The 15,281-nt window shown below is 37.7% G+C and overlaps 1 protein-coding gene across 7 annotated transcripts in view; it reads left to right on the forward strand.

Moving 5' to 3' along the window:
• Window positions 1-2,817: 2,817 nt before the first annotated feature.
• The window catches only part of MAP9 (microtubule associated protein 9), a 155,762-nt gene continuing 143,298 nt past the window's right edge, over window positions 2,818-15,281 (forward strand). For all 7 annotated transcript variants that reach the window (XR_003992268.1, XR_003992267.1, XR_003992269.1 and 4 more), the window contains exons 1-9: window positions 2,818-3,125; window positions 3,932-4,028; window positions 4,859-5,287; window positions 10,503-10,756; window positions 11,812-11,870; window positions 12,402-12,567; window positions 13,709-13,798; window positions 14,501-14,662; window positions 15,101-15,246. Coding sequence is in view for 4 of the 7 variants with exons in the window: in XM_030492206.1 (XP_030348066.1) it covers window positions 3,075-3,125; window positions 3,932-4,028; window positions 4,859-5,287; window positions 10,503-10,756; window positions 11,812-11,870; window positions 12,402-12,567; window positions 13,709-13,798; window positions 14,501-14,662; window positions 15,101-15,246 (1,454 nt within the window). In the remaining 3 variants the exon portion in view is untranslated. The remainder of the gene's footprint in view (window positions 3,126-3,931; window positions 4,029-4,858; window positions 5,288-10,502; window positions 10,757-11,811; window positions 11,871-12,401; window positions 12,568-13,708; window positions 13,799-14,500; window positions 14,663-15,100; window positions 15,247-15,281) is intronic.

The raw sequence follows: 15,281 nt of genomic DNA on the forward strand, positions 1-15,281 counted from the left end.
GGAGAATGACCCACAGGTAGAAGATCTCGTTGTTTAAAACCAAACAAGCTACTTGACTCATTGACTATGTTACTCTGTTAAACTGCTATGTATGCAAAATCCAAGAGGCAGGTGCACTTGGAGCTAGATGTCTAACTCCTACTGTTAAGAACAGAAATAGTCATTTATGTGTGGAGACCCTTGCAACAAGCACCAAAAATCACTTTCTACAGGAATGTGCACCAACTTGGGCATTGTGTCATGCTGTATGTTGTTAAGTATAACTTTTACTCTGGGAAAGAATACCAAAACAAGCAGAATATCACTTCTCTCCAGTAAGGGGTTTTATCTATTTTGTCTTCAGGTGACTTATGGTAAATGATTTTGGAATTTTTAATCTGTGTGTCATTTGTCCAGACGAAATACTGAATCCAATCCTAGAAACTCTAGCCACATGAATAAAATAAACTACTTCTGGAAGTTGTTTATACGCATATAAGCTAGGCATCCAAAAAACTCATCATAGCTGACTGCTTTCGGAATGTAACATCGTTCTTGCAGATTGGAATTACATTGCATCGTGCTGCTTGTTTTAAAAAGTTTTTTTTAAGGTTCTGGCCATGGCAGAGAACATACACTTGGGCAGCAGAATTAAATGTTACTTCTAAGTTTATTTTAGCCAAATGAATATAGTTGCTGGGATTATTTAGATTACTTTTCTCAATGCTCCGTGTATACTTGAAAGAGCAATTTTACCTTCAAACATACATTTCCTTGTCCAATTCATACTTCTGATATACTCACCAGTTATTAATTAAAAAGCAGATGATAACACTCATTTTCATGCAATAAAATCTTATCTCAGAATACCAACTTGGAAAGGACCTTGATGAGCATCTGGTCCAACCTTTCTTGGTTGGCCCAGCACCCTGTCCAGCCTGTTTTCTGCTTTTTGTCCTTAATAAGCCTCCCTTTTTTTTTTTTTTCTTTTAGTTAAGCAAGACTCTTAAAAACCTTTATATTTATACTCAGAGCTCTACATTCATATTTAGGCATAAATCCTGTTCACGTCAGTGGGTCTCAATGGGATTTTTGCCTGAGGTAAGTCTAGAAGATATAGATCTGATGTTCATGCATTTTGACAAAAACATCTTCACACATTTTGAGTTTTTCAGTGCTGACAGTATTGGTCTTGTTTACTCCACATCCTACCAGCTCAGTGCATTGAATATTTAACAATACAGGTGATATGAAGTCCCATTGTCTGACACATATAAATAGCATAATAATTGGAACCAAATCTTCTTCCTTCTCTATAGTATATGTAAGGCTGGAAAATTGATCTAAATTAATGCAATGTCTCCCATAGACGTCAGTGGTAATGAAAAAGAAGCCAGGATAAAGGACATTTACCAATAATGAACCGATTTTTAAATTTTAATATATTTTGCTGCCACCTTCTGGAATTTAATAAAATGTGCATCTCATGTTTTTGTAACATAGGCATAATTTAACCTGTAATAATGTTAGCAATTGCTAACATTATTCCAGAGAAAGAACGTATACATTTCTTCTTTCTTACTTTTTAAATTCTAAACAAGTATGTCCAATTTCCCCTTCCACAGAGAAATGGAATAGCACACAGTCAAAAATGGAACTGCACATTCAAATTTAAGGATGAATAGAGGACAAAAAATTGTGCATCATGCATAACTCTCAACAAATGCCATGAATAATCAGCAGACCAAGCGTTATTTGGTCATAAAGACATATAGGTAAAAAAAGCAAGGAGCTGCTCGCAGATGATACATAAATATCAATTAATCATTTGCAATTGTTAGTTTAAATCCAAGGTTACGTGTTAGAACTTGGGGCCTCTTTCCCCCTAAGTGTGTTGAGGCCTTTGCATAACTGCACTGCTTTTACAATATAACTCTACATAAATAAATAAGAGGCAAACAAGTCCTAAGGCTCTGGCCTCTGTCATACATATTCTCTCCATGTTTCTGTCAGAGAGATTTTCTTCTGCACAACATGTGAAAATGTAATGCATTTGGGGGAAGATTAATATATGCAAATATAACACCAGTACAGAAAGCATGTCAGAAGTCCTTTATTATCACTAAGACAACTGGATCACGTCTTATTTTAGTAAGGAGCAATCAGAAGCATTTAAACTGGAGGAAGAACAGAAATGTCTGTATTTGTATGTGGTCCTGACGTCAACGGTTTTCTTTTGATGCATGAGATCAGTACACAGAAACCATCATGGGGTTTGGTCGCCCCATCACTGCTCATACGGCGGACAGATGAGCTTGAGGACAGCCAGGTTCACATGCTGCTTGGCAAGGTGTCTGGCCAGCCGGGGGCTGGTGAGCTCAACACATGTTGCACAACCACCATTGGGTGAAAACAAAACCGGAGTATTAGGAGGCACAAGCAGCAGGTGAATTACTCCCATGCCACTGTCATTCCTTAACCTCTAAAATTTAAAATTTAAATCTAAGATTTAAATCTCAAGAAGGACATTTTGGACAATTACCCGACTGTAAGAGTGGGACTGATGAACCTGTGTCTTCTGCAAACAGCAATATGCCTGTGGTGGCACACAGGTATGTGTGTATCTTGTATATGGGTTATATGCAGGTATATGCAGGATATGGGCATAAATAATAAATCCTGTGGACCACAGCTGGTTTCTGCAAAGCACGGGTGAGGTCTGACTTGGGTTCAGGTAAGAAAGGTGCCCAGCGGTGACAGAAGGCCTCAGTTCTGAGGCACAGACATGTCTGTCCCCCACTGTCCCTTACGTCTGCGCCGGCGGTCACGGAGAACGGAGGCCTCCGACGTCCGGGACGCGGGGCGGCCGCTCAGCGGTGTAAACCTCGCAGTCATAGGAACGCGGGTGCCCGCCCGCCTGCAACAGCGGCCCGAAGGCGGAACGCTCAGCCGGCCGGTCCCGGGCCACCGCCGCTGCCGCCCGGCCCTTATCCGGTCACTCGGCGCCGTTGCTAGGCGACGGGCAGGGCCGCCGCGGCGGCGGGCCGGAGCTGCCGGGGCTCTCGCACGGCCGGCAGACCGGCGGAGTCGCCGCCATGTCGCGGGCAGGAAGCGGCCGGCGGGCGGCGGAGCTCAGCGCGGTGCAGGTGAGCGGGGCGGCGGGGGGGGAAGGCCGCGGGCGGGGACCATGGCCTGTGGGGCCGGGAAACGGCGGCGGCGGTGGAGTTTGACTGCGAGCGGGTTTCTGCGGCTGCGAGTACCTCATGGTACTGCAAACATGTCTCTGGCTAAAGGACCAGCAGCGGCTGACAGCAGGTGCCTCGGGAACAGCATAAGAGCCATGTCAAAAAACCTGCCCTCAGGCCTTCAGTGGTGTGTGACTCAGTCTTGAATCAGCTCAGATACCGCTGCCTTTCTTAATGTATTTTTAAGCTGTAAGTAAGGCTAGTTGCTCTCAGAACCCATGTAAACGTGCTGTGTCCACGATGTCCTGCAGCAGGGAGTCCAAAATACCAGTGGTTCTTTGTTTTGGACCTGCCACCTGCTTCAGGTTCTTGTCCTGCAACACTGAGCAAGGAGGTCCCTGATCACCCTCCCTGTGCAGGCCTTTTTGTTGTGGTGCTCTTGCCCAGCAAAACCTATGAAAGGGGGAAAAAGTGTCAAATGATGATATTATTGCCAAAAATGGAAGAGGGGTCTGCAAGATATGTTTCTTATGAAGAAGAAATATAAAATAATACATGGATTTTATACACACGCACACATATATATAAAACAAAGGAAAGTTTGGGGAATGATGATAGAGTGAGAACACTGTATTTTACCTACCCTTCACAATAACTTTCAGTTAAATGGATTAATCTTATGTATGTGTAGGAGGGAGAAATTGGTACTGATCTTAAAGAAGTGAGTTTCCCCTTCTATGTAAAAGTTATTTGTGAAACCATTGCAGGATGAGCTACAAAAAGCAATTACTGCTCATGCAGCAAGAGAGCAAGCAGCTGAATACTCAGATGACTTTGAGAGTGACAAGGATAACATGCTAAATGGTAAGACAAAATTAAATATTCTTCCATGTCATTCTTCCCTTTCTTAACTCATTACTAGATCACAGACAATCTTTGTGAGTCAGTAGATTTCATTGTCCAAGATTTTGTGTTTTAACAACTTCTAAATCACTTAGTCCTTTTCTTCCAAGTTAGGAGCAGAATTCGCCGTGGAATCAGTGGTGGTGCCAACCTGCTAGAGCAGAAACTGTTTCCCACAGTTGCAGTGGCCAGTTTTACTTCCTGGCCATAGTGTTTATACCTGGATGACACAGTAGCACACAGCACTGTGAATGAAAGTGGACATGGACAGAGAGAAAGCTGTGTTGTCTTACTGCTTTCCCAGTCTGGACAATCAGCAAATAAGGGCTGCAGGACACACTGCAGAGCATGCTGGTATGCTTGCCTGGCGGTGTACACTAACCAGGAACAGGTTTGATCTGGCTGTTTTTCTTGGGCCAGGATGCATTTGATATTTGATAATATTAATGTTTAGTCTAACGAGATTGGCCAAATGTCTCTTCTTCCTCCTGATATGGTGGAACATATTAAGGGAAATATGAATCTTAAATACCATAATGTATTTTTCGTAGAATCATAGAATGGTTTGGATTGGAAGGGACCTCAAAGATGATCTAGTTCCAAACCCCCTACCACAGGCAGGGACACCTTGGTGGCTTTGCAGAGATCAGAGGTACAGAAAGAGAAATGCTCTGAGACTTAAGTCAGGAGAATGTTACATGAAAAATACTTTTCAATTATAGAAGGTATAGTTTCTGTGTCCCATTTTTTACACTTGTCTCAAATGGCAGTTGATAATGTGCTATTTTCAGGTATTGGGGAAGAACTTAATGAAAGTTATTCAAGTGGTGAGAGCACTAAGAAATCGATTGCTGTTGAGAGTCCCCTCTCAGATGATGATGCTTCACAAAAAGCAGCAGATTTGGAAAATGAAGCTGTTGGTGACTTGTCTTTATACTTCCATGAAAAGAAGCTTCAGCAAATAATGCTTTTAGAAAGTGAAAACATACAGAATGACAGAAAAGATGGTGAAGAAGAATGTTTGAAAAGTCAAAATGAGGGTGATGACAGAAAAAATAATGAAGAGTGTTCAGCTGCTGAGGAAGTACGGCATGATAATAATGAAAGTAACCACTGCGATGACTTGCCTATTCATAAACTACAGAAGATAAGAAGTCAGGAGGGAAAAATACCAATACCAAAGCCACGGGTGCACAAACCAAGAAATGCTTCAGCATCAGGTGAATAGAAACAGTTGAATGTTGTTGCTGTTATTTGCTTAGCCATATTACACTATTTTAAAGTGGTGTAACTTGGCTTATTTTCTGTGTTAAGTATCAGCTGCTTTGGCTTGCAGGAAATTTATTCAATATTCTTCTGAAAATACATGTTTTGCTAACCTCCAGCTGCCAGGGGCTAAACTGAACCAATGTGGGCCAAATAGCAGGAGGTTCTTATTTGCCTTTTCCTTTCAGGAGATGAAAACGAGTTGTTTTGAGTACTTGAAGTCCAGCTCTCCATCAGTGCATGTCCATGGAAGGTGTGGGAGGGCTACAGAGTTGCCTCCTTTGTGTGTGCATAGCACAGAAAGCCATATTCACACAGTATCCACAGCATCCATGTACCCTTTAATGGAAAGGTCCTTAAACAGCCATCTCTTCGCTATGGCCAGTGAAGTGTTCACAAGTACGATGTTGAAATCGTGATGCTGAGACATCACAGTACTGTAATGTAACAGAATCCAGAAAATGAGCTGCAACCAAAACATTTATGAATGATAGACTTCTCATTGTCACAAAATTAAAACTTCAAATGATCTTTTATTTTGAAGATACTGAGCCACTTTGGATATATAGTCAAACACATAAAAAACCTGAACTTTAATTTTTCATTATAAGAATAGCTAATTAATTTTTAATATGAAAAGCAGAACTTTCTGATAATTGACTGTATATACTTTTACAAATTCCAAATATCAAAAGACTTCATATTTTTATCTACTTCCTAACATGAATAGAATTCATTCTGTTTGATGTTGAGAAAAATTTATGACTGGTCATTACTTGTGATGGAAGGTTACAACTTTGAAATTGATAGAGCATGATTAGTGATGTCAGCTCCTTTTTTTCATTCCACGTGATGGCACCAAAGAGCTGGATATGTGAATGTGCAGCTGGGCAGATGACTCTTTCCTGACCGGTACGCCTGTGTAGTTTTAGACTGGCAGAAGAAATACTCCTTTTCTTCATGTGGATCTAAGTAGTACAGTGATACTAGCATATTGTCATCAGTAGTCAACCATTGCAAATTATCTTGTATTAGATAAATTGATCTCAGTCCAACAGAGGAGGTGATTATTCAGAGATTAATGAGCTGTTTCTGCTGCTTTGATTTTTCTTGTGATTTACGGTATGGAGAAACTGTTGGTGCACTTGTAGGAATATTGTGACCTTTTAGGTCTTTAAGCTTCACACTAATTACATAAACATTACTCAGAGGAGTGTGCTGGATAGGCCTGGTGATTCATTTCCTGTGGTAGAATTGTATGAACTAGGACTTAATAAGAAATGCTTACGTGACAATGTGTAGAATTAGATAAGCATTTCTATGTGGATCAGCATGCATAAAGAAAAAGGCACATAGGAAGGTTATATGGCTTGATTTTGTTGGTAGCAGGGCAGGGGGAAGAAAATATGGGGAAGATAGGATTACTAAGGAGGAGGAAGGTGAGAAGCCAGAGGATAGAAATCTGTAAGAAATGTTTACATGGTGGTTCTGCTGCTCAGTGACTGCCTTAGGCAGGGAGCAGAGATGTCATTGAAAAAGCTAGAAACACAATGCAACCCCTCCTCTTCAACTTTGTTTCTTATGATCTCTCCTCCTACCCAGGTTGTTCTGTTCTGCACCATGCAGAACAAACGAAGCATCTTCCCTTTGCATCTTTGCTAGTAGATAACTGGACAAGTGGAATAGCAGAAAGGTTTTCTTACAACAGAGCTGTCTTATATATGCTCTCTTCTAGATTTATGAAAAATCTGTCTCTCTAACTCTTTCTAATTGCAGATAAGCCCTTAAGTGCAGTTTCAATATATACAGGGATAACGATAAATGGAAAAAAGAAGTTCATAGATTGTCTGTGTAGAGATTATATTAGAAGCTGTAAAGCTTTCATTAAACTTTCTGAAAAAGTGGCTGTAACTCTTTATATAGATGTTTGTATGTGGCCTCACTGTGTTAAGAAAGCTGTGCTATTATTTATATAGCTAATTTGACTGAAAATAGTTGAATCTGTTTTGACAAAATAGTGTTCCAGATTAAAATGTCTTTAACTAGACATAACTGAAACTGTAATATTTATTTTCAGCTGAGAATGTCAGCATTCCTTCATTAGATAGCTGTTCTAAACCATCACCTCAACGAAGAAATGTGTCGAGAAAAAGTAGTCCCGTGGAAGATAGGTCAGAAAGAAAAATAATTTCTAGAAAAGAATTTTCTTCATTTTTGGCATCATCGTCCCTAACTGCTAAGAATGCCCAAGCCACATCCAAGAAAAAACTGCTTGCCGAAAGCCCTGGTCCTGAAGTAAGAGAGTATATGTGTTGATTTTTTACCATCTGCATTGGAAACTTGAGAAACTAACTTTTATTTAGCTGACAAAACTTTCAGGGAGAAAAACAGGGCAAAAATAAGAGTGGGAAAAAAAAGTCTTTGCCAGTAGCATTCTTTTTAGGCCCAGAGAAGAGAACATCATTGTTTTTCTTGCTAACTAGAAACAGGATTTTGTGATGGTTTCCAGCTGTACGTGCTGATCATGCATTTATTTCTACAAATGTAAAATAAGATTTATACTTCTCCTAGAGAGTTCTGACAAGCATTCTATCAAAGTATTATAAAGTCAACTTAAATGATACTGATATGCTATGATTTGCTCACTTGTATATCTGTCACTTTCTGATCTCAGGGTCCATGCCTAGAAAGTACTTTACCATCATATTCCATTAATTTTACTTCCCACAATGAAAGATTTGGAGTCTCTGATTTACTGATGTGTGGAGAAGCACCACCTGTAAAAGGTAGAACCTAGATATGTACAACCAGATAAATGTTACCATTTATACCTTAGTAATATGTAATGGTACAATACAAGTAATCTTAAAATCAGCAACATTCTTAATTTCCATTCTACTCTCTTTCAGTATCTTTCTCACGCCCTTGTGTCTCCTTCTGTTCTGGTTTTGAGAATGGCCTAGCCTCCTTGCAGATATGTTCAAATACAGTATCATCCCAGGTACTGAGAGATTTGGTCTTAGAGGCATCCCAGGAATGGAAGGAAGAGATTAAAGTTGGAGAATTTAGATTTTGTACTTTGACTTATGTCAACAGTATGCATCATTGTCTATAAGCATCTTTGAGACTTAAGTCATTTAATTTCTTCTTTTGCAGTCAACATGACTAGGGTAGACCTTTCACCACTTCTTGCACTTTTCCCGCAAAGTGTAATATAAACTGAGTTGTGAGATTTTTTGCCCCCCCCCCCCTTTTTTTTTTTGATTTGTGAATTGCTAACAGTTCTTAGGGGATTTGCAGACCCTTTAAGCAATATCAAATCTGTGGGCTTCTCAACAGTATCCAATGACTTTACCTTTCGTAGTCCCCTTTTTTCAGACTGGTTGCAAAAATCTGTGATCCCCAGGTTGAAAAACACTGGAATAGGCATTTAGAAACCTTTTTTAATTTGCTAAGGGAATCATGCTGGGGGGCAATTTGCTGTGTGCAGGACTGTAACAGGAGGGTAGCATAGACTGTAGATATAGCAAGAAGAATGCTGTCAGTATGGCCTATGCAATATCTGTATGCTTCAGCCTGATGAGATAAAGATAGGACTTGGCTTGAAGAATTTAGTGCAGAAGGGTGAACAAAAGTTGAAAACTCAGGCACTATACTGAGTACATTGTAAATAACAAATATGCTTAGACGGGTATTTAATTTCAGTTCTTTTTTGTATTTTGCAGATACCTTGGTTTTGAGAATGTGTTTAGTATAGTGTGATGGTTTTAAGCATCATTAATAAAACAATGTCTAAGGAGCAAAGGATGAGCATCAGTGTACTGGAACGGGTAGATGCTCCACATGCAGAGACAGCATAAGAGGAAGAGAATAATAAAGTGGTGGTGTCAGGACAAAGGAGGACATAGAAACAACAGTGATACGGAGTCTTTAACAAAGGTAGAGGAGGAAACAGGGCTGAAAAAAATTGTTCAAATGTGATGCTGAAGTGTGCAGGTGTAAGAATTCCAAGCAGACTAGTCAAACTTGTATAGCTTGAACTGTTAAGAAAGTAACTACAGTAATAATACTTGCAAGTTTCGTGTGGCATTTCTCAGGAGCCAAGGGAAGGTTGGTATTTTGTATCCATTTTGCAAACAAAGCCAAACTGACTTGCTTGTGAAGTTCATGCTACAGAGTGCTCATAGTAAATCTGCTGTCACCAGTATCCTGGACACTATATGTTGCAGCTTAATTAGTCATACAGTTTCTGATGCCAACAGTTTACATACAGTTTTACTATCTAGTAAGTGTAAAGTAAAATATGAAAATTTGCATATCAACAGAGAATAGAAAATGGTTCGTCAGAATCCTTCTTGTCACCTAGAGCTTACCTTCATCGTTGTAAATCTAGGTTAAATTTTTTATATGTCAGCACTGATATTCCTTTCTTCAGGTAACTTGGAGTTAATCTTTCATCCACAACTTACATTTCTTTTGAGAATTCCATCAAAAGATTGTAGAAGACTGTAATTTGGAGTTTACCATGGCCTTTTTTGGTTTGTGTCTGAATTGTTTTACAAATTTAGATCTCTGCATTAATGGTATTTCAGATTTGATAAAAAAGGGGGTTTTAAGTATTATTAATAAAGTGTTTCATAAATGACAATTTCACCACTTAGGCATACATTTAATTTGAGGTGATGTTTTGTTTAAATCCCCACCACAGGATCTTTCCATTGTTTCCCTGTGTGTCCCATGCTCCTGAAAAACACCACACAATTAAAGCAGTTTTTGTGACCCAAATTGTTGTACAAACTTCATTAGTAGTTTGCTAGACGTTAGAAGAGCTCTTGCTGTGGTTGCAATGGCTCTTGCTTTTGTTTTTTCTACTAGAACCATGTTTGGGTAGTAAGGCAGATGGGAAGTTTTGCCTTTGACATGCTCTCACATTCTGAATGTTTGCTAAAACTTCAGTTGCTACTCCAGTCTTATATTTAAATACAATACAAGTGAATACTCTTCTTAACAGTCCATATAGTTCTTAGAAGGAAGTATACAGAAAAAAAATAATTATATCAAATTTAGTAATATGTTTGATAAAGAGATGGTTTTAGTACAGAAATAACAATACTTAGAAACATGAAATTCTTGTTAATGTGTCCTCTCAATATTTTTTTTTCCTGTTAGATCAAGATCAGAAGATCAACACCAGTGACTTAAAGCTGGAGGACAATAATAGAAAATCCTCTTCTGTGACAGAAGCAGTGATGAATACAGTAGATGGGGAAACAAAAAAATTAGAGAAGTCAGCAGATGACAGTTCAGATGAAGCGATGAAAACAGTAGAAGAGCAAGTAGTAACTGATACAATACAGAAGGTATTGGTGAATAATCAATCTGAGCATCGGGAGGCAAAGAACACTTCAGAGGACTCTGTCAAGGTATTATTCATATGCATTTTTACAATTGTTTAGAACAATGTCCTAGAAGCATGGTGAAAAGTTTTGTAAAGTTACTGTTGGTACCTTAAACATGCAGACCGCTGTAAAGCTGATAGTTTATCTCTAGCTTCTAGAACCGAGGCTCTGAGAAATTCTGTGTAGTTTTAAGGAAGATGTAGGAAATACTTTTTATACAAATTATTTAAATCAAATAAATGTGTGTTTTCCCATCTTAAAGAAATAACCTTATCCAAGTGAAAACATCAAATCTCCGTTGTGAGGTTAGCAGAATTGGAATGAGCAGTGGACGTTGGCAGAGAATGGAATCCATGGCGTGACTTGAATAACGGATAAGATGCAAAGCACTTTATGCTTTATCATAAGAAAGAAAATATGTAGATAAAAGGAAGAAGTTCTTTACAGTGAGGGTGGTGAAGCACTGGAATGGGTTGCCCAGGGAGGTTGTGGCTGCTCCATCCCTGGCGGTGTTCAAGGCCAGGCTGGACAGAGCCTTGGGCCACATGGTTTAGTGCAAGGTGACCCTGCCCATGGCAGGGTGGTTGGAACTAGATGATCTTAAGGTCCTTTCCAACCCAAACCATTCTATGATTCTATGATTCTATATATATAATTGTTAAAGCTAAGTATTAAAAATAGTGAAAAGAATTGATATAATAACAGGGAAACTTCTTTTTATTCCTTTGTATTTCTAAACTCTAGAGTATATTTTTACATAATACAAAGAAACATTTCTAGGTGCCATTCCCAAAAGATACAGTTATTCTGAAAGTTTGTTTGTTTGATTTGAGTTTGGATATTTGTTTGTTTTTTTTACTTTCTTACCCTGTACTGTACCCTTTCTATATTACAGTGGCTTTCTTGCCTATTTTTCTAACATCATATGATCACAGAATGTCTCAAGTTGGAAGGGACACATAGGGATCATTGAGTCTAACTCCTTCCCAACATTATTATTAGCTGGTAGAAATCTGTTTAATCCTGGTCTAGTTCTGTTATGTAACTCTATAATTTTACTTTTCCTCCGTGTTTCTTAGAAACTAAGTGAAACAAAGGAGTGTGTTCTACAAGTCAGGAAAGCTTCTTTATCTGACAGGTAAGAGAAAGATGCTATGTATCGGACTCTGCAGAGTGTGAGATGCATGTAAGTGCCCTGACAGTGCTGCTTCATTCTTATTTTCTGTCAGCATTATCTTCACTGCTGACAACTAAACTGGAAAACAGCTTAGTAGATGTGGCGTGCTATTCTAACGCTTGCTCAGGGTTATATCAGATCAGATTCCAATTTTTTTGCCAGTGTCTATAATGAGCGTGGTCTACTACCTCCACTGGTTCATCCAGTCCCTGAAATCTTTACAAGTTTTAAGCTGGTTTGTAGATAAATGTGCAAGGGATTTTTAAACGTTCTTTGGCTGGATATGTTGAGCAGTGGCTTGTTTTGGTAATAATAAAGCCCTCAGGAGAAAATGGGCTTTTTCCGCTTTCGTTTCCCCTATGCCCAGCCAAGTACATGTAAAGACAATCACAGTGACTTTTAATATACACTGAGATAAAAGGAAGACAAGTTGGTATCAGCTACAGTAAATGGAAAAGTGGTTGATATGTTTGTGTCTTGGTATTTTTATAGGTCTCTGTTTTCTGCACACTTAAAGAAAAAAGTGAAAGCTGTTCCATCAGCTACACCTGTTTCATCTCAGTATATGGGAACATTAAAGGTGCTGGAGGATAAACACGTGCAGAAGAACACTACAGAATTTGACAAAGCAGATAGTTTACGAGCAGCTGTTTTCCAGGTAGATCTTAAAAACAAACAAAAATGAACAAAACAACCAACAAGCAAAACTATGCATATAAAGGTCCTGTTATAGGAGTCAACACCTTCTATTTTCTTGAGATCAGTATTTCTCAGTATATTCTTTGCATATGCTTACAGGTATAATAATCCTTTTATTCTATTGGCTATGCCTTGTTATCAAATATGAACTAAAAAGCTAGATGTGAGGGACATACCATGTTTCACAATTTATTGTGTCAGGCTATTTCTAGACATATATATTATTTTTCTTTATTTCTCCTTCTTCCTTAATGTAGGTAAGTGTGTAGCTTCAAGTTTCTTTTCCTGCTGTGTTCTATTAAGTTGGCATTCAGGAAAAGTGTTTAGCCTAGTATTCTCTCCAGAAGGATTAATCTATGTGGATTCTGTGTAGAATTTCATAAAGATTAGTTTATGTGTTCCAACAGATTTTTGCTACTAATCTGTGTGAGAAAAACTTTCATTTACAGATACTGTTCATATTTGTATATGTTTAGAATACTTGTTGTGGTTCTAGAAAAAAATTTCGAACCTCAAATCCATGCTTATATTGTCTCCATTATTTTTAAAGGTAAAATAGGCTTCATTTAGGACACTTGCATCTCTAAGCAGCCTACCAAATATTTAGTTAAACCTAGAAAATTTAAGCCTGATGGCTCATAACACTGTGTGGATGCTTGAAGTCTCTTTCTTCACAGTTGGATTTTATTCTCTTAATTATAGGTAGACAATTATAGCGACAATAAATGTAAACAATGTTCTATATACCAAGTGATAAGAATCTTTATTCCATTCTTCCTTTTTTTTTAATGCTTATGTTTTTTGTGCATTTTTTTGAAAGATTTTTTTAAGGGTTTTTTCTTAAAGATCCTTAAGCTTTTTCATATTTTGTATCTATAATTTTAGAACCTTAGACTTTTTTGATCACAATCTTTGTGTGATCACAGCTTGGTCTTCCAAATGGTGTAGTTATTTAAGTAGCACATGGAAGAATTAAGAGTAATTTTGGTGGTTATTATATTGGTGTTGATCTAGTAATATTTCATTGTTTTAACAGAACTTTTTTAGTTACAGCTTAAAAAGACTTCAAAAGTATAAAACTATTCTAATGATTCTTACAGAATTGGTTGGAAATGAAAAAGCACTTCCTACGGGAATCAAAGAGGATTGAAAAGGAGAAAGCTGAAAATCTAAGGAACAATATCGAAAAGGTTTGTTTACGTTCTTGTTTAAGAAGTTGACAAACTGTAGTTCTTTGAAGCGTGCCTACCTGTGCTTTCTGCCTGATTACATCACTCTGCTATTCTAAGGCATCCTGTTTTCTCTAAATAGCATGAGGTGAGTTGAAAGAGTAAATGGTGTGTCCTACTTCTTACGGTTGCTGTAAAGCGTGTGTGGCTGATGCTTCCCTGCACATTTTCATAAGGTATGTTAGAAGTGTGCTTCATAGATTAATTTTCAGGTTTGTTTACAAAGACGTTAGGAGGTGCAACACTTCAGGTGCTAAGTTTTAATTTGTCATTAAATTTGTCTCATGTTAGAAAATGAGTTTGCTCCCCATCTCTATGGAAGACTGTATTTTGATTAGTACCATACAAGATTCTTAGATTTGGCTTTAAAGTATTTATGATGTTTCACTTCTAAGCATTTAACATGTATTTCATATTCTTATACACATATTTTGCAGGAGTAGTTTGTCTCAGTCAATTAAGTTAAATTAAAAATGAGCATAGAAATAAACCGCTCTATGTAGTTAAAGTTTAATTTTGAGTATTACTTGGAATGTTGTCTGCAAATCATTTTCTGTATCGCTCCATCTAATCCTACATTTGATAATGAGTTTAAAGCATACTATTTCAATTATACTTTTATATTTTAGTGTATTTAAATGTAGACTTTTATTTTCATTCTAGAAAGAAGCTGTTAAAAGAGAGGAAGCAATAGCATCTTTTGAAGCCTGGAAAAGAAAGAAAGTAAGAGAAGCAAAGAAGTTAAGGGAAAAAAAGAAGCTTGAGGAACTTCAGAAAAATAAAGCAGAAGAACAGAATAAGGATAAAACTGAGGCAGCACAAAAGGTGATCTGAAATATGTACATAAATGTATATCAGATATGGTTCAAGCGATTATTGAGAATAATTTTGACTAATCCAGCAAGAGGTGGAAATGAACTAGATTCAAAAATCCAAACATGGTAATATTTTAGGAAAGCTCATATTAGATTCTGTTCTGTTGGAAATATGTAATATTTACATTTGCACCCAGACATTTTTCCTATTTCTATTCTGTTAGTTGAACATAAAATAAACTCCATTTAAATACACTGGAAATGAACTGGGAAAAATAATTTATTCTTTTTAGGTATAGTGATACCCATTTCTGAACAATGCTACAAACAAATATTCCAACATTGGAATGTGCAGAAATTAAAAAAAATAATAATACAGAGTAAGTAAGTGGAGTACTGACAAAAAGGTGAGGGGTAAGGTTTCTAATGAATCTGTGGTTTTCTTCAGGCATTCGAAAAATGGAAAGAAAAAAAAATGGAATATTTAAGAGAGCAAAGCAGAAAGGAAAAACAGTCTGAATCAAGAAAGAAGAAGAAAGAAGAGGAACTGGTTGCAGAGAAGAAGAGAGACAACATGTCAGCAGTTGAAAAATGGTACTACTCCATTGGGGTTTGGAATATCATAATTT

This window comes from Strigops habroptila, chromosome 7 (genome assembly GCF_004027225.2).
Source record: "Strigops habroptila isolate Jane chromosome 7, bStrHab1.2.pri, whole genome shotgun sequence".
Classification (NCBI taxonomy): Eukaryota; Metazoa; Chordata; class Aves; order Psittaciformes; family Psittacidae; genus Strigops; species Strigops habroptila.